The 18778-nt window shown below is 42.9% G+C and overlaps 1 protein-coding gene across 1 annotated transcript in view; it reads left to right on the top strand.

The window, feature by feature from the left end:
* Nucleotides 1-3722: 3722 nt before the first annotated feature.
* The window catches only part of GMDS (GDP-mannose 4,6-dehydratase), a 570121-nt gene continuing 555065 nt past the window's right edge, over nt 3723-18778 (top strand). Inside the window, exon 1 of the mRNA XM_087820697.1 lies at nt 3723-4038. Within this exon, the coding sequence (XP_087676823.1) occupies nt 3937-4038 (102 nt within the window). The 5' untranslated portion in view covers nt 3723-3936. The remainder of the gene's footprint in view (nt 4039-18778) is intronic.

The following is an 18778-nucleotide window of genomic DNA, read 5'->3' as shown; positions in this document are numbered from 1 at the left end:
GTTGTGGGGATGTCTCTTCCCGGACCTGGAGCCCTGGGCTGGGGGCCTGCTGTGGGGCTGGGACCCCTCACTCCTCTGGGAAACCCCCACCTCCGAGATTCCCTCCCTGGTTCAACCAGAGCACTGGGTGTGGGCCATTGGCAGCGTCTCGGAGATACAGCCCCGATCCACCTGAGTCTCCGCCCCTCCTACCAGTCTCAGTGCTTCTTCAGCTCCCTGGTTGTAGGGCTTCTGTGCAGCCAGATCTCAGGAGGCTCTGAGTGACGGTGGTTCTCTATTTTAGTTGTAATTTTGATGTGGTTGCGGGAGGTGCGGGGTGCAGCTGTTACCTACGCCGCTGTCTTGTTTCCTCTCCAGCTGATACTGTTTTGTCTCAACTGTCTTCACTGCTCACTGGTAGGTGAAGGCTCTGTCCCCACCAGGGCTCATTGCTCTTTAGTAAGGTTCCCAGAGGAGGAGCTTCCTTTTTCAGAGCTTACAGCTTGGTTTGAGAACTTGGGGCAAATTACCTCAGAGCTGCATCTGAGTATTATTTAAGGACTTTCACATCTACCATCACATCAAAAGTGAATCTTCTTGCCCTGGCTGGTTTGGCTCAGTGATTAGAGTGTCAGCCTGTGGATTGAAGGGTCCCAGGTTTGATTCTGGCCAAGGGCATGCATGTACCTTGGTTGCAGGCTCGATTCCCAGCCTCGGTCGGGGTGCATGTGGGAGGCAGTGAATTGATGTGTCTCTCTCACATCGATGTTTCTCTCTCCTTCCCCCTCTCTCTTTCTGTCTCTCTCTCTCTCTCATTGGTTTTCCAAACTGAGGTATAGTGAAAGAAGATTAGCAACAGTTCCATAAATAAAAAGCAAAGAAAAGAAATATTACAAAGAAGAGAAGAAATAATTCAGAGGGGAAAGCAGAAGCATTATTTGTGAATAATTGGCTCCTACTCAATGTCAAGAAATTGGAAACAAAGATGTGAAAAACTTATTCAACATATTAAATATTATACAAAATGGTTGATGCTGTAAACTGAATCCTGTCCTCCCTAAATGCCCATGTTGAAGCTCTAACCTGTACTGTGATGGTATTTGGACCTGTCAGTCTGGAAGTAATTAGACCATGAGAGTGGATACCTTATGATGGGATTGTTGCCCTTATAAGAGGAAACATGAGAGAGATGTCTCTCTCTTTACACGTGAGGAGTAGCAAGAAGATGGCCTCTTGTAAGCCAGGAAGAGGGCTCTCACCAGGAACTAGATCAGCCAGCACCTTAATCTTGGACTTCTCAGCCCTGAGAACTGTGAGAAATACATTTCTGTTGTTTAAGCCATCTAGTCTGAGGTATTTTGTTTTAGCAGCCTGAGCTAATACAGTTGACTTTTATCCATTTAGAGAACTTGCAGTTTGTGGCCCTGCCCTTCATACTTTGCATTAAGTTTAAACCTTTCTGCCCCTCTTCCTCCAAAAAACACAGGAAAAACCTCTCTTTCCCTCTAGCTGTTATGGATTGAATTGTCCAGCCCCCCCTCCTTAATATGTTAGAGTCCTAACCCCCAACAACACCAAATGTAACTATTTGGAGATAGGGTTCTTAAACTGGTAATTAAGTTAACATGAGGATATTGGGTGGGCCCTAACCCAATATGACTGGTTCCTTATAAGGAGAGGAAATTTAGACACCAACACATATAGAGACTGCCGTGTGAACATGAAAATTCCCATCTATAAGACAAAAACAGAGGCTGCAGAAGAAACCAATCCTGATCTTAGACTTTCAGCCTCCGGAACTGTGAGGAAATAAATTTCTGTTGTTTAAGCCACATTGTCTGGGTACTTTGTTATGACAGCCTTAGCAAAACAATATATGGTCCTACCACCTTTCTTTAGAAAATTTTTTTAGAGAAATATCCTTTCTTTTAACTTCCCCTGGATCTCTAAACTACCATTTACCTCAATTTGTCATAATTTTATTTACAGGGCCTACGACAGTTTTCCTTTTATGGGCCTTCTCCTGTCATCCTTCTTACTAGGGCAACTAAATGTCCAGTGTTCAGTAGTGTGATAGGGAGTCTCACAGCTGCAGGATAAACTTAGCACATTCTCCCTGAGTATCCTTTTTTTTCAGCAATTTTTTGGAAAATGTTAAATAATTTATCTGCAAATTAATTAAAGCATTTTAATATATTAAATAAAAAATGAGTTATTAAGATAATCTAGTAGATTTCAAAGACATTACTTATGATTTCCCCTAAATGGAAGTGTTCAGTCCCTTCTACAATAGGGCTTTTTCATTCACCACTCTGAGGTGCCTTCTGTTACTGCATGTAACACTTAGTTATTTTCTGTATAGGATGGACAGGGGAGAGGGAAGGTGTGAAACCAAAGCCAAGCCTATCTATAAAGCTAAGGAGTATTCCTGAGAAGTTTACGGGGTAGAAATTTCATGTTTTTATTGATTTTTAGAGAGAGAGGAAGGGAGAGAGGGAGAGACATTGATCGGTTGCCTCTCTCTCACACTTGACCTCGGATCAAACCCACAACCTAGGTTTGTGCCCTGAGTGGGAATCGAACCCACAGCCTTTTGGTGTACAGGACTATGCTCCAACCAGTCACCCAGCCAGGCAGGGGCCAGATATTTTTAATTTAATTGTGAGATTTTCTGATTTGGGGACTTGAGGTCTGATTTGTGTTAGATTGAGCACTCTCCTAGTTACTTAATTTTTTGTTTAAAGTGATACCTTCCGTGTCATAAGCAGAACAGTGAAGATAAGGAAGTTTCTGCCCCCTCCCCGGATTCTAGTCAACTGCTCAGGTGCACAGCCTGCTGCCCTCCTCGGGCCTCAGCCGCCGCCCCTCGCGCTGCTCAGTGTGCAGCTGCCACACGGAAGCCAAATTCAACAGACTCCAGGCCAGGGCCCCACCTTGCATTTGAATTACTTTTTGTTTGAAGTTGGCCACATTCAGGCTTATTGATCCGGCACTCTTCAACGTTTCCTTATTGTGTACATGGGCGGGGCCAGACATTTCCTTGTGTCTTGTCCTCTGAACTCTGGGAAATGCGAGAATAGCTAGAAAGCCAGGCTAGAGGTGAGGTCAGTCGTTCCCCACAACTGTGATCCCCATTCATGGGCCTTGGGACGCTAGTGCCCGTCAAGAAACATAAAGCCAGACTCTTTAAAAAGGCATTGCAACCGGTTTCCAGAAATTAGTTATGAAGCCTTTGACCCCGGCGCCGTGACGCCCAGATTTGGAATTCAGGGCTTTCTCCTAACAGGAAGGACGGCCCGTAGCTTCTCCTAGCATCCTGGGGTACTTATCAGGATTCCTGGGACATCCAGTGGGAGGAGAGGACGCGGGGGTTCCACGCAGGGAAAAATGGTGACGTACGGGCCGCCGACGGCCCGCCCCCTCTACTCGCGCCCCGCCTGAACCCAGCGTTTCATTTCCTGTCTTGAGGCTGCGGGTCAGACCCAGCCACAGGCCACAGCCGGCGACAATCCCCGTCCCCTTCGCCCCGCCCCTTCGCCCCTCCAGCGCCCCGCCCCTTCGCCCCTCCAGCGCCCCGCCCCTTCGCCCCTCCAGCGCCCCGCCCCTTCGCCCCTCCAGCGCCCCGCCCCTTGCCCCGCCCCGCCTGGCGCGCGGCCGTCGACGGGGGGCGGGGCCTGCCGCCGGCGCCGCGGGAGCGTCGGGGGCCTACGCGCTGACGCGCCGCCGGCCGGGCTGCTGCCGGCTGTGGCGCCGCCGGGCCCGCCTCGGCCCGCCCCCGGCCCTCCCACTCGGCTCGCGAGCTGCCTGTCAGACTGTGGCGGGTGCCGCGCGGTGCGCTCTCTCTGCAGCCCAGCGAGGCGGCTTGCGCGCGGTCACACCCCCACGTCCTCCGGCGCCGCCGCCTCAGCCTCCTCGCCTCGCGTCGTCCGCCCTGCCCGCCGCCGCCCGCCCCGGGACATGGCCCACGCGCCCGCACGCTGCTCCAGCCCCCGGGGCTCTGGGGACGGCGAGATGGGCAAGCCCAGGAAGGTGGCGCTCATCACTGGCATCACCGGCCAGGTGAGTGCGGGGCGGGGGCCGCGCCGGGCCTGCCGCCGGGCACGTGTGCGCCTCCCGCAGGCCCGGCCGGCGCGTTCCGGGAACAGCCCCCCGCGGCCCGGAAGGCGTGCGCGGCCTCGGGGCGGGCGCAGATGTCGCCCTGGGGCGCGCTCAGCGCTCGGAGAGTCCGGCGCTCACACCTGAGCGCCGCGGCCTCCCACCTGCCCACAGGCGACCGAGCCCGCGTGCTTACCAGCCCTGTCGGCGGGCCCCGGGCGGCAGGGGGGCACCGTGCGCCCGCGGGCGCGTGTGCGCCGCCGCTCACCTGCCGATGCCGGGAAGCGCCGAGGAAGTTTCCTGCTGTTCGGCTCTGCCTCTCCGGGCTTCCAGATAGTGGAGTCATAGGCCAGGAAATGCTTTCCACAAAGCGTACCTCACAAAAAGTTTTTCAGATTTTACGAACTCCTCAGATTCCTGGCCACGCGTGCTAGGGGCCCGTTTCCAGAGAAGTGACTCCTTGACGCCAGTGGCCACGCGGAGCGGCCCTGGGCGCCGGAACCTCGCGCGGGCTGCGGGGCCAGTTGGTGACAGTCACCTCGGAGGTGTTGCCACAGGTGGGGGCTGACGCCGCCTCTTCCTAGGCTGTGCTGTGTGCGGTGCAGCGGCAATGAAATAGTTTTGCCCGTGTATCTTCGTTGAAAAGACGTGATAGCTGTCCCCTGGAGATCTGGTGGTAGCCAGGATTACTCTGTAGTAAAGATGATAGTAGTAGCTAATACATATTGTGCTTATTATGTTTTAGTCGCTTGACTAATATTAACTCATTTAGTTTTCACAACTACTCTCTGAGGGGTATCCCCACTTTACAGATGTGGAAGCTGAAGCGTGGGAGTTTGATTTGCCTGAAGTCAAACAGCTAGGAAGCACCCAGCTGGGAATTCACACTGTGCACGCAAAGCTCTAGCATTGGAGAGAAGTTGAAACTGACCAGATGGATAGTCAAGAAAGATTAGACAATTTTAACTACTGGATATCTGATTGATTTCTGGTTATTCATGCATCTTACAATGTTTTAGGTAATGAAAGTAAACACATTTTTGAAACTGGCAGGAGAGGTGAGTAGGTCCAGGATTGAGGTTGAGGATGAGAGCCCTTAAATTCGGGCCAGGGCCTGCACACTGTGTCTTTTTCTAATGCTGAGGACTCTTCTGCAGGTGGTTCCCCTTTTCCCAATTTCTTAGGCTGGATCTGAAGCTCAAGCGTTTACTGATCTTACATGAGCTCTTGAAGGTAAATGTGTGTGTGTTTTTTTATTTATTTTAGGTATCATGAATAAATTAGTCAAGTTGTTAATGTAACCATTGGTGTGGCTTAAAACAATTTAAGTGACCAGCAGTATGAATCAATGCAGGTTAGAAATGGAACCTTATTTAGAGCTTTGAGTGCAGTCTTCTGGCTGGTTCTGAGTGGTGAGAGATGTGCCCCCTACTCTAGTTTGTCCTATAGGCTGCCGGGGGGTAGTCTTCCTTAACCACATGTTCAGCATGCAGCTCCCTGACCAGACGTCTTTGGCTCCCTATGTCATTTCCAACTTTAAACTCCTGCTTGAGTGCCAGTCTCCTTTTAACCTCTGTACCAATTCCACATCCTTTCCATATCCACCCTCCTATTGTCCCCTTACCTGTTGGGTGTAATGGTGGCTTCTGCAGCCCCTGGCACAGTGCTGAACTATGTAGCTGCCACAGAAATCCTTGCTGGTGGAATTTACTGCTGTGCTTTGCATTCATCTTCTTAGCGACTCCCAACCTGGGTATCAGGGATTTCCAGAGGACTGTGAAATTAATGCTAGGGGTCTGAAAATCCATACCTTATTGTCCATTTTAAAAATTATATAGGGTGAGAGCTTACTGAGCTACTCACTCTGCTAAACAGTTTATGTATCTATCTGAGAGGCAAGTTACTCTTTTTGCCCTCATTTTACATCTGGCTAAGGAAAGTTAAATATGTTCCCTGAGGGTGCACACCTAATGAGTGTCAGAGCTGAGACTGGAACCCAGGAATTGCTCTAAACCATTTTGTTATACTGCCTCTGTGGCAAGCTACACACATTAAATTACAGCTGTGTGTGTGAGAGAGAGAGAGAGAGGGAGGGAGGGAAAGGAGAGAGGGAGAGGGAGGTTGTTTTACCCTAAGAAGAGGTCTCAGATTCAAGAAGGTGAGGTAGAAATCACTGCTCTGGCCCTTAGGGTTATTATCCAGTTGTGCCCAGGTGGGCTCTTCAATGGATTGTCCTGCATTCCTGCTTGAGAATGAGTGCAGTTATCCAGTGTGTTCTGTCTGCTATGCATCTCTAGTATTTACTGTCAGGCCTCATAGTCTAGCTTTCTCTCTCCATTCTGTTCTCAACACAATAGTTCTGCATCATTTCCCAAGTTTTACCTTATTAAATCACCTTAAACAAAACCAGGTCCTGGCTTTGCTTTGCGGTCTCTAGGCCCTCTGCCAGCCATCCCCAAAGTTTCACCTCCATTGTCTAATGATGCTTGTCGTTCTTTACTATACTCACGGAAATGTTCTTGCTGTTCTTTGAATCTGGTCACCTGGTACATCGTTGGAGTCATTATTCTGTGACCTCATGTCCTCACAAGTCTTATTCCTTTTAATTCCACTAAAAGCCACTTACTAATCCTGCCAAAAGCAGCCATTCCAGGAACTTCATACTTATTTATATATATGCAATTCCTGTTGGCTACATAGGTAATTTACTATCTTACTGCTTTGGTTTGTAAACTGCTTTAAGATAGACACTCCTTTTCAACTTACTTCCCACATGGTTTCACCCAGTGGGCTTTTAAAAATGCTGACTTACTCTTCCCATTAACAGAACACGTCTTTACTGTGTATGTGCTGTGTACGAGGCTCATTTTGATGCTGCTGGGAATATAAATATATGTAAAACGTACTCTGTGCCCATGAGGATCTCACAGTCTTTGAGGAACTTAAGACAATACACATGAAAAGACAGTGCACGTGAAAAAAATCAGTATTGTAAAAGTACGTTAGGGGCCGAATGAATGGTTCATTCAACCTCAGGAGTCTGGGAGAAGTCACTGAATGCTAGAAGTAGCAGGGACTGTGTTTGGGGTGAACAGCATGCACAGGAATACAGAAAAGGGAGAGTTTTGGGGGACACTGAGGAAAAAAGTGAATATTAATAATGAAGGAAATTAATGCATCAAATTATTTATATCCTTTGTTTATTTCCAAAAAAAATTCTGAGGTGGCTTCAGTGAAAAAACACATCACTAGCTCTGGCTGATGTTGCTCAGTGGTTAGAGTGTCAGCCTGTGCACCGAAGGGTCTCTGGTTTGATTCCCTGTCAAGGGCACATACCTACGTTGCAGGTTGGATACCCAGCCCTAGTCGGGGTGCATGCAGAAGGCAACCAATTGATGTGTCTCTCTCACATCAGTGTTTCTCTTTCTCCTCCCTCCCTTCCACTCTCTCTAAAAACCAATGGAAGAAATATTCTTGAGTGAAGATTAACAAAAAGCAAACAAAAACACATCACTAGACCATCATAAAAAGAATAAAAGAAACAGGGATCTGCAGTGACAGCAATAGAAAGGTGGAGGTAGTGTACCAAAACCCAAAGCTGAGGATAGCTGCTGTTAGGTGGGCATAAAATTCAGCTTTGACCTCCCTGACGTCAAGACAAAGTGGATAGGTGAGTTCAACATTTTATTAGTACTAAACTGTTAGCAGAATAACTGTTAAACAATAGACTCAGAATAACATCATGCACAATATGTTCCATGGTACTGTTTTAAAGAATACAGGGTCATCTTCCTAGGACACTCTTTTATTATGTTCTCTTTAATTACAGTGAAAGCACACCTTTTGAGAGGGGGAGACTCTAGAGAATTGAATGGTTAGTGTTTGTGGATTTTCCCTTTTCTAATACTTATTTCAAGCTGGTCTCTTCCAGGAGAGCAGGCGAGTTGTAACTGTAGATTCCTTTGTCCAGTGTGTTTGATGGTAAGGTTAATATTGGTGTTTTAAATATGGAAGAATTGACATGGTGAGGTCCTTCCCACCGGCAGGTAGGCCTGGATTTTCCTTGGGAAGTGGTTTAGATCTGGTCAAAAATTTAAGCAAGTAGCAATTCAAGGTTCTAGAGTTCTGCACCGTGATGCCTGGAGAACATAGCATTTATCTTTAAAAAGTTGAATGTTAGTCATGGTCTAGAGGAGTTAAGTTGTTCGTGGTTGGGAGACAGATTTTTGGTAAGTCTTGCATAGATGGAAAAATGGACTTTGAGTTATTAAGGTCAGATTACTTAAGCCATATTACTTTGTTTCAGAGTTTTAATTTTATAGCCTTGTTTTTTTTATTTTCACTAATTTCATTGGTTTCTTTTGAGTTTATTCTAGCTGCCATAAAACAGTCCTGGCCTTTAAAGAGAACATGTATAAAACGGATAACCCGATTCGCTAGACTCAGGTGGCTCTCACAGGCTTCCTCCTCTTTATTTAAGAATTAGTTTAGAATGTTAGAAAATGGTAACTGAGAACTGGCAGGAAGTAACCCCCCCCCCCCCTTTTCTTTATGCTTCAGTTGAATTATAAAAGATGATGGGGATATTACCTTTTTTGGTTTTATTTCCTAAGCCATACTCAATTTCCCACAAATTTCTGCATTCCAATATAGGCATCAGAATCATCACTTGTGTAGATGGAGACTTAGTGAAATGTGATGAGGTCTGTTAAAACCAGCCCATTTGATTCATAATGGCTACATGAGGAATCCTGGAGCCAAGGCTGTAGCCAGTTCAAGGAAGAGGCCCATGATTGATTAGTGATGTCTTCCTGGGCAGGGAGATGAGAGTGCTTCCTGGAATACCTGAAAAATAGTGTCCTAATCACTTATCTCCTATATCTAGCACAACTGGTATAGGTTAGGTACTCAAAATATTTGATAATCAAATTAATCTTTAGTTACTGATGTTTATTGTCTGGCAGAAAACTTGCCTGGAAATTGTATAAGTCTATAGAAATTGGAATAAAATGTTATAATACATTCTTTTTTGGCTGGATAGTAGCAAGACATTGTTAGGGTGCTGGGGAGAATTGTATAGTATATACCTGACAGATAAGTTGCAGTGTAGGAGTTGAAATGATTTGTTGTAATTTCAGATTTTTAGGACTTGGAATATACCCATTTTAGGGGGAAAAAATAACATACCCAGTTCTGTGTGATATATTTCCTACTGTTTTTGTACTCATGTTAACCACTAAATTTAGAGAAATGTTCCCTTGGCATACATGTTGTGATTTAAAAAAAAAAAAATGTTTTTATTGATTTCAGAGAAAGGAAGGGGGAGAGAAAGAGAAACATCAATGATGAGATTCATTGATTGGCTTCGTCCTGCATGCCCCCTATTGGGGATTGAGCCAGCAACCCGGGCATGCGCCCTTACCAGAAATCAAACCATGACCTTCTGGTTCATGGGTCAATGCTCAACCACTGAGCCACACCGGCAGGGCTACATGTTGTGATTTTAGAACTGGAGTTAAGTTACCACCATTATGTATGTAGAGGAGGAAAGAAGACTGAGAAAGTGTGACTTCTCCAGGCTACACTGCAGGTTAGTGCTAGAGTTAGGATTAGATTCCAGATTCTCATCTTTCCATTGTCTTTAGGACTGATCAACACCGTCCTTCATTAACAACAGGAAAGACTGCTTTGAGCCAGAAAAATGGGAGTAGAAGACTATATAATAATAGTAAAATGTACATTATAGGATTCTATGAAGTTGAATAATAATAAATGTACATCTGAATAAGTCAGATCTATTTCAATACTTAAGGAAAAGGTAACTTTATATAAAATTTAACATTTTATTGTAATAAAATATTTTTAGTTTGGAAAGATTGAGAGGCTTAGGGTAATTAGATAGGAATCTTTAGTATTTGATCTACAAATGAAAATTAATGAGATTATAGGGACTAAAGAAAGGGGTTAACTTTAGATAACACGTTCTTGAGAGAATATAGACATGTGCTGTTCATTCAAGGCTGCGTACTGGCCCAAGCTGGTACCTTGCCTCCAGTGCCTCCACACTTACTGAGCGCCTCCTTTTCCACTCATGAGGTGGGAGAACCCAGTGCTGCATATCTTCATGTTAGCCTTCAGGACTTCAAGGCTGAAAGTAAAAGTGAGCTTCATTAATTACTTGCTTGATTTTTAGGTGAACTAAAAATCTTTTGATCCTGAGTGGCTTTCTTTGAGGCTGTGATTCCATGTAAAGAATTAGGCTTAGGGAGTGAGGCAAAATGTTTGCCTTTAACCAGGATTGTGGATACCTGATAGTCAGTTATTTGGGGGGGGATACAGAAAAAAATTTACTGACATTGATAGAATTATTACCGTGTGCCGGGCAATGTGCCAAGCACTTTATATTAATTATCTCATTTAACCCCAAGTGGTATGTATTTATACTTGTATCAAACAAGAAACTAAGACTTGGAGAACTTCAGACTTGTCTAAAGACCCTTAATGCATTAGGTGAAATAGTTGTTTTAAAGCAGGCGTGGGGAATGTCTGGCCCACGGGCCATATGGCCCTCGAAATCATGTTGTCTAGTCCTAATAAGGCCTCACCAAAGAGAAGCAGTTCCAGCCATCACATTAGGAGTGAGTTAATTAAATGTTTGACCAAATATAGCAGGCTAAGTTTTAAGTTGATAATTTTGTATGGCCCGCAGATGATGTTGTAAATATCCAAATAACCCTTGGCAAAAAAAAGGTTCCTAACCCCTGCTTTAAAGGCTGCTTTTGATTAGTGCTTTACCATGTCCATTAGATGTTAACATTAGCTTGTGCGTCAGTAGAAACCTGGACTAAGGATGCGGAAGGAAGGTAGGAGGCTCGGTTGAAGACTCCCTGTGGCTCCTTTTCCCAGTGCTTTTCTCAGTTCTCTGAGGATTTTTACAATAAAAGATGAAAGTGGTTAGAGCAAAGTGCCTTTTTCTGCCCATAAACTGCTGTCTCTTCCAGTGGAGGGTTAAGTGCCAGTAGATGATCCATGAGATAGTCAAACTGGTAGGTTGCACAGGCCACAGCTTAGGTGATGGTCTATCTGAATGAAAATTGTGACTGGAGAGCTTTCAGAGTCCTGGTGAGCACATTGATAGTCCCAGTGTTCTGTTGGTGGAGAGAGGCAGGTGAGAGGCTGAGATGCTTGATTTTGTGTCCTCTACAAATTATCCTCAAGGGCCCTTCTGCACACTGATCTGAGAGTTACAGCTCCCAGTGCACTTGCTGTGCCCTTAGATACATTACTTCCTTTCTCTAGTGCTACTGTATTCTGTAGAGTGGTGTTTTTTCCTTGCTGTTATGGCCCAGATTAGATTTTCCTTGGGAGACTGACTCAGAAGTCACCTAATCTAGATTCTTGTACCTCTATTATGAAGAAAGAAGCTTGTCTAAGCCTTAAAGTCTTTCAGCCTGCAAATTGCCCTTAGCAACTACTTTTAAAAAAGTTTATTGATTTTGAGAGAGAGAAACACTGATTTGTTGTTGCACTTACTTATACATTCATTGGTTGCTTCTTGTGTGTGCGCTGATCAGAGTTTAAACCCATAACCTTGGCATATCAGGATGATGCTCTAACCAACTGAGCTACCTGGCCAGGGCCAGCAAATACTTTTGACTTTTCTTCTGGTGGGTTAGTTTGATCTGATGAGATGCTTCCTTGACTTGAGAGTAGCCTTAGCTCTTCTTTCTTGCAGTTCTTTATTTCATACCTCTCCTAAATTTTCAGGAAGCAGTAATTTCTCCATGCCCAAATAATTTTTCTCCCAGAGGCAATTACATTTTTTTAAAAGTTTTTTTTTTTTTTTTTTTTAAATCCTCACCCAAGGATTTTTTCCCCTTTTATTATAGAAACAAAGGAAGGGAGAGGGAGCGAGAGAGAAACATCGATGTGAGAAACATCCATTGGTTGCCACTTGTATGGGCCTCCACCTGGGATCGAACCCACAACCTGGGTGTGTGCCCTGACTGGGAACCAATCTGAGACCCTTAAGTGCATGGGACGACACTTCAACCAACTGAGCCCTACCAGCCAGGATGGCAATTACATTTTGATGCTCTTCACCCTCTACTTAGTAATAGAAGTACTAGTAATCATCATTCATTAAAGAAATGTTTGAGTGTCAACTCTGTGTCGGGCACTGGAGGTATAGCAGTGAACAAAACAGTGAAAAATCACCATCCTTATGACATTGATGTTCTAGCAGCATAATGTTCTGGTACCATTGTAAAATTGATGTTGTAGATGGTGATGATGGTGATGACGATTATGATATATTACAGTAATGAACATGTATTGAGCATTTATTTTGTGCCAGGCACTGTTCAAAGGGTTTTACATTTATTAACTTACTGAAGCAACAGAGCATTCCTCTGAGGTGGTCTTCTTATTATCCCCAAGGAACACAGAGGTTGGGTATATTGCAAAGTCAGATTTGAAATGTAAATCTCAGTAATTTATTTTCTATTAAGTCTTTAATTAGTATCAAATAAATTCTGAGTGGTAAATACATTGTATATCAAATTTGAAAAACAGCATATTCAAGAGTTTTTTGCAGTTGTGGAAAGATGGATTATAGTAGTAAAATAAGCATTTATTAATCACTACATTATTTTATTTGTTGTGTCAATTGGGTCATATCTTTTAGTTAATTCTTTGGAGGGCCCATGTTGATGACTACACTTGCAAATTCCCTGAAGGCTAAGACTCTGTCTTAGAGCAAGTAGAGAAGAATTAGTTGCATTTCTAGGCCACCTTGAGTTGTATTACTGCTTAGTTCCTTATGAGCTGCATTGCTTTGGGCAAGTTAATTACCTTTGCTGCCAGGTTGGAAGAGTAATCCATACCCAATAGAAGTAAGCCTGGCACATAATAGGGACCTTTGCTTTATTACTAGAATGGACCTTGTCTTCACTGGGTTAGCAAGACACTAAAAGAAAATAAAAACTAAAACTTCTAGAAAGGAAGGTGAATGTGGAGGGCACTAATATTTAGCCTTGCTTTGAACAGGAAATCTATTATCTAGGGGCAGAAATTTCCATAGTATTTGAAATCAACCACAAGGCTATAAAATTACTGGGAGGCCAAAAGAGTTGACATCCTATGAGTCTCATAGATGGAATGTGTAAAGCATGCCTGGGAGCCCTGTAAGAGGGTTGCCAGCAGTGGACTTCACTCTAACTCCTCCTTAATGGGAGGTGAGGTGGTAGGATGGAAGCTTTGGCATAACTGGAAATGAGAATGATGTCTTAAGTACTGTCCTACTTTGTCCTACTGTTATGTGGTGGAAAGTGTTTTTTGTTCTTTTTAAAAATGTGTTTACGTTACTTATTATTAATTACCTTAGGAAAGAGCTTGAAACTGAGAATCAGAGGCTAGGTTTTAACACCAATTAATTTTATAGCCTTAATTGTTTCTGAGTCTGTTTCTTCTTTTTTTTTTAATCCTCACCTGAGGATATTTTTTCTATTGCTTTTCTGGGGGAGGGGGAGGGAGGGAGGGAAGGGGAGGAAAGGAAAACATCAATGTGAGAGACACATCGATTGGTTGCCTCCTGTGCATGTCCCACCTGGGCATCAAGCCTGTCATCGAGGTACGTGCCCTTGACTTGAATCGAACCTAAACCTTTCAGTCCGAGAGCCAAAGCTCTAATCGCTGAACCAAACCTGCTAGGGCCTGAGTCTGTTTCTTAATCCATGAGATGATCTCTAAAGTCTGTTCAGAGTGCAAAGGCCTATGATGTTAGGATTGAACACCAAATTATAATTGTTATATCGTGCAAACAAATCTTATATTTAAGCAGTACAGTCATTTAATATAGTTTTAAAGATAAGGCCAATAGGAGAATTTTTTTAAAAAAATGGAACTAGTGAACTATTAACTTTAGTAAATTTATAGTGAAGTGTGTAAACTAAGAAGAAATTCAAATATGAATTGTATTTTGCCAGAATTTATAAGGTTGTAAGGTTGAAGTGAAAAATCTGAGTTGCCTGCCCTTATAAGTTATAACAAATGAAGTGATTTTTTTTGTTAAGGAAGGATTTTAATATTCCTGTTATTTATTTTTTGATTGAAGTTTTAGAAAATATAAGTATCTATAATTTGAGCTTAGTGTTTAATGGTTGAGGTTTTATTTATTTAATAAACATTTGCTGAGATTTATTCTGTGTTGAGCTAGGCACTGGGAATATAGCCACCAGCAGGATGGACGTGATTTTGTCTTTAAGGAGCTGATAGTCTAGTGAGAAACAGGCAGTTTGACAAGTAACTTTATAGCATGTTAAGTGCTGTGATAATAACAAATGAGTCACTGAATCACAAGAAGATCATCTCTTTTAAAAAATGCTCTAAAGTAACAATTCAACAGGTTTACTGAGCATCGCTTACCTTGGAAGTTTGTGCTTATACATGCCCTTATATTAAAGGGTTAGTTGTGAGGTCTTTTTGTAGGAGGCTGAGCTGCCTAAGGACCACCTATATGCTACTTTATTTTTCTTTTTGACATAGAAGTCTTTTGTATAGTCTTGTATTCTGTGAAGGTTGATTAAATATGTTACTATTTTCATTCTCATTTTTCTGTCTTAAAAACTATATTTCCAGCCTTTAACATTTATTCCAATTGGACACCTTACCAATTGTTTGATCAGATATATTTATGTATGTACAAGGGAATCATAGCCCAAGTGAAGAAGCATTTGATGAATTTTCATCTTGTGACAGCATTCCCAGTGTGGTCCCTAATGGCGAGTTAGTGTCCACTGGAATTAATATTTGTTTTATGGTTTTATAACTAATTTTTGAACTAGTGAAGTCGTGAGCTGATTAATGATAGAGATATGTTCTAAGAAATGTGTCGTTAGGTGATTTTGTTGTGCAAATATCACAGAGTGTACTTACACAAGGCTAGATGGGCTAGCCTACTGCACAACTAGGCCATATGGTGTAGCTTATTGCTCCTAGGCTACAAGCCTGTACAGTGTGTTACTGTATAAAACAGCACAGTATTAAGTCAAGCTCAAGAAAAATGATACAATCAAGAGATGTAGGAGACTGCTGCTGATGTAGCATGGCATACTGTTTTATAGCAAACTTTTTAAAAAAATCCATTTTATTTATTTACTTTTTAGTAAGTTTAAATCCTTGAGGGAGATAGCATTTCATGGATTCTGTGCAGCTGTCACTTGTCTGTAAGTGTGCTTGAAAAGAATATTCAAATTATTGTTTTGTTGTTTCAACTTTAACTTGAACCTGAAACCAAAATCAAGTTTTGGGGCTCTTCTGTGTGGTTTCGACTTGGTTTTGTGAGGTTGGTCAACCCTGGGTATATGGAAGAAAAAAGTATTGAGTGCATTTCTCAAGGGTGAATGGAAAGATTTGAGGGGGATTGGTTTTGAGAGGACATGATGGTACATAATGGATTTTTCAGAGAGTTTAGTTTTCTTGCATTTAAATATTTACCTTGAAAAGGAGACATAGAAGTTGGAAAAAATTGAACTGCCTCTGTTATTTTTATTTCCTTTCAGCTTTTTTTTTGGACTATAGGTTGTTTTTTTAAAACCCTGTCATTCATTTTGCTATTTGACTGATTTAGAAAGTTTTGAATGATTTTTACTTATGTATAGTATATTCTCTGCATTGAGTTGTATTTTCATCTTTATTGATTAAACATACAGATTTTAAGCTATTTAAGTAAAATCCAAAATTCATACTTTTGCCAGATTGTTATGGGTGTTTTGATTCTAATTGCTAAAAACAAGAGAGTGTTTTGAAAGGAATTCTTTTTTCTGGACCAGGTAAATGGTTGGGAGTCCAGCTGGAAATCTTAGGAGATTCTCTGTATGTGGGACAATGGTTAGTGGAGGGTTAGGGTTGGGTCCTAGGAACCTGAAATTACTGCTTAGCTTTTTGAACAGAGCAGATCCCTTAACCTTAATGGGCTTTGGCTTTTCTTTAATTATGCATTTCAGGAAATAGATATAAATATATGTATAGAGTAAAGATCTAAATTTCCTTTTGCTTTCCTAGGTTAAACTTGACAGCTTGTATAATGGAAGCTAGAATTTTGTAGGACATGGACTGGTGTTTGGATTTGGGAGGGGTTTCAGGAGTTAGCCTGCTGCAGGACTCTGAAAGGAAGTCTGCTGTTGGCTCTTGGAGTGTCATGAGGACTCAGGCAGAGGCAACAATGTGGCTCCCATAGCACCTTGGAATGATGGCTGTAGTAAGTATTTTAGCAAAGGCTTTGAGGTTTAGGTGGTAGAGGCACATGTAGTACCTACTGGGTTACAGTTTTGTCTTACCCAGGTAGAACAACCAAGTGTGCTTTTAAAGTTTACTTTATCTTTATAACTTAATAGCTTTTTCCCCCTATTTAGTTGCAGTAAGGTTGTGTTAATGTTGGGAATAAGTTTCGACCGTGCTGCAAATAAAGACACAAGAAATTGAAAATAACTCAGCAAGGCAAGCTTTACTTCTGCAGAAGGGTGCGGAGCTACCAAATTCAGGCAAGCAAGCACACCGCATGGGGAGTCTGTTCAGCTTTTTATCCCTAACGTGAGTGCCCCAGGGCCATGCCCTATTGGTTGGGGTGAGGCTTCACAATCTAAACTGATAGCCTAATTTGGAAAAGTGCTGGTGGAGTGGACCTTTGGGATGGACAAAACATACTCTGAGTACAAACGGCGGCTGCTACAGTAAAATGGAGGATGCTGAGGTAGGGGTCTATTCAGTTTGGCCTATTCTAATCCCTTTGACAGAGAAGAGTATTTCCTTCTTACAGTTAATATGCAAATATTTTTGTTTAGGAATGATTTTGGCAAAGTATTCTAATCCTGGCCTTGGATTTGAGAGAGACCTTTTCCTAAAGGAAAAGGAGAGCCAGTTAAACATGAATTTGAATCTTGACCTCAGGATATACTGGGGGCCTCAGGCAAATTTCTGCATCTCTCTACACCACTCTTATCTGTGGCATTTGAGTTAAAAAAGCCTTGCTGCTTATATCCAAGAAAACCCAGGCACAAATGGTCTCTGCCCTTCCTGTTTCTTTAGGAAAAGTGCTGAAGGTGAATTTTCCTAAGTTCTCTGCTACTAAGGGGGGTACATTTTATCCATGTTCAGCACCAGCAGGTTTCAGTTGCTGCTTGCTTTCCTTTTGTGTTGTGCTTCCCAGTGTAGACATGGAAGAACAATACATGGAAGAGCCATGCACTGGAGAGAAGGCCTCGCATGACAGTGCCTTGGCTTTTTTTTTTTTAATCATTTTTTATTTTCAATTACAGTTGACATACAATATTTTGTTAGTTTCAGGTGTACACCCCAGTGATTAGACATTACATAACTTGCTAAGGGATCATCCCGATAAATCTTCCACCATCTGACACTATGCATAGTTATTAGAATATTATTATTATTATTGTTATTTTAATCCTCATTTGAGGATGTTTTTTCCATTGCTTTTCAGAGAGAGTGGAAGGGGGAGAGAGAGAGAGAGAGAAACATCAATGTGAGAGAAACACATTGATTGGTTGCCTCTCGCATGTGGCCTGGGATCTGGACCCTGTAATCGAGTTACACGCCCTTGTCCAAAATTGAACCTGGGACCCTTCGGTCCTCGTGCCGATGCTCTAACCACTGAACAGGACCGGCTAGGGCTAGAATATTATTGAATATATTCCCTATGCTGTACTTTACATCCCCATGACTGTTCTGTTACTACCAATTTGTACTTCTTCATCCCTTTACTTTTTTCACCCTTCCCCCGAACCTCCCTCTTATTAACAGAAAAATTTCACAGCACGAGTCCAGGTGAGGGTATCTTTATTAAAGCTGGGGACAGTGAAACAAGGAAGGGCTTAGCATAGAAGAAGCAGCAGGAGAGCCTAGGCTGGGCTGCTTTAGCTTATTGGGAAGTCAAAGAAAAGGGGGCCTTGGAAACAGGTTGAGGGGGTTAGCCTGGGACGAGCTGCTGCTGCCCATTGCTTCCCTGGTTGCAAGTCTTGTGGGGACCCTTAGAGTTTAGGAGGTGTGTGCCTGTGGGGGAAAAAGAAGGGAAAGGGATTGGTGCAGGCATGATGCCCAGAGGGAGACTGTGCCTTGGGACCTTCGTTTTGAGGGTTTTTAAAGGCTGGGAGTTTAGTGGTGGTTTTAGGGGAGGGTCTCAGTAGAACATTCATCAGTTTTATGCTGATGTGTCAAAATGAGACTTATTCCTTTAACTTCATCTGTCCTTGGGTGTGGTTGGCAAATGGCACTAATTTGATTTCTGCTATCTGTCTCCCTGAGTAGGGTGATTTGAGCTGTTTACCCTCTGGTTTCGGAGAAGTGGAAACTATTTACTCTTAAGTGTCCTTGGTTACAGAAGATAGGATTTTGTGTTTTACTAGATGGCTGTAAATTGCATTTGTCTCAGTTTTTACCTATTCCACTTGGCCTGGCTTACTAGCCTGTCTTACTCCCATCTGGCAACTGTCAGAATTTTCTCTGTATCAGTGAGTCTGTTTCTGTTCTGCTTGTTCTTTTATTTTGTTTGTTAGATTCAATTGTTGATATGTATTTATTGTCATTTTATTGTTCATATATTTTAAAAATATATCTTTATTGATTTCAGAGAGAGGAAGGGAGAGGGAGAGAGAGAGGTAGAAACAGCAATGATGAGAGAATGGTCACT

This window comes from Miniopterus natalensis, chromosome 9, assembly GCF_054644295.1.
Source record: "Miniopterus natalensis isolate mMinNat1 chromosome 9, mMinNat1.hap1, whole genome shotgun sequence".
Classification (NCBI taxonomy): domain Eukaryota; kingdom Metazoa; phylum Chordata; class Mammalia; order Chiroptera; family Miniopteridae; genus Miniopterus; species Miniopterus natalensis.
The sequence above is the reverse complement of the archived record's forward strand: the minus strand, read 5'-3'. Positions and strand labels throughout refer to the sequence as shown.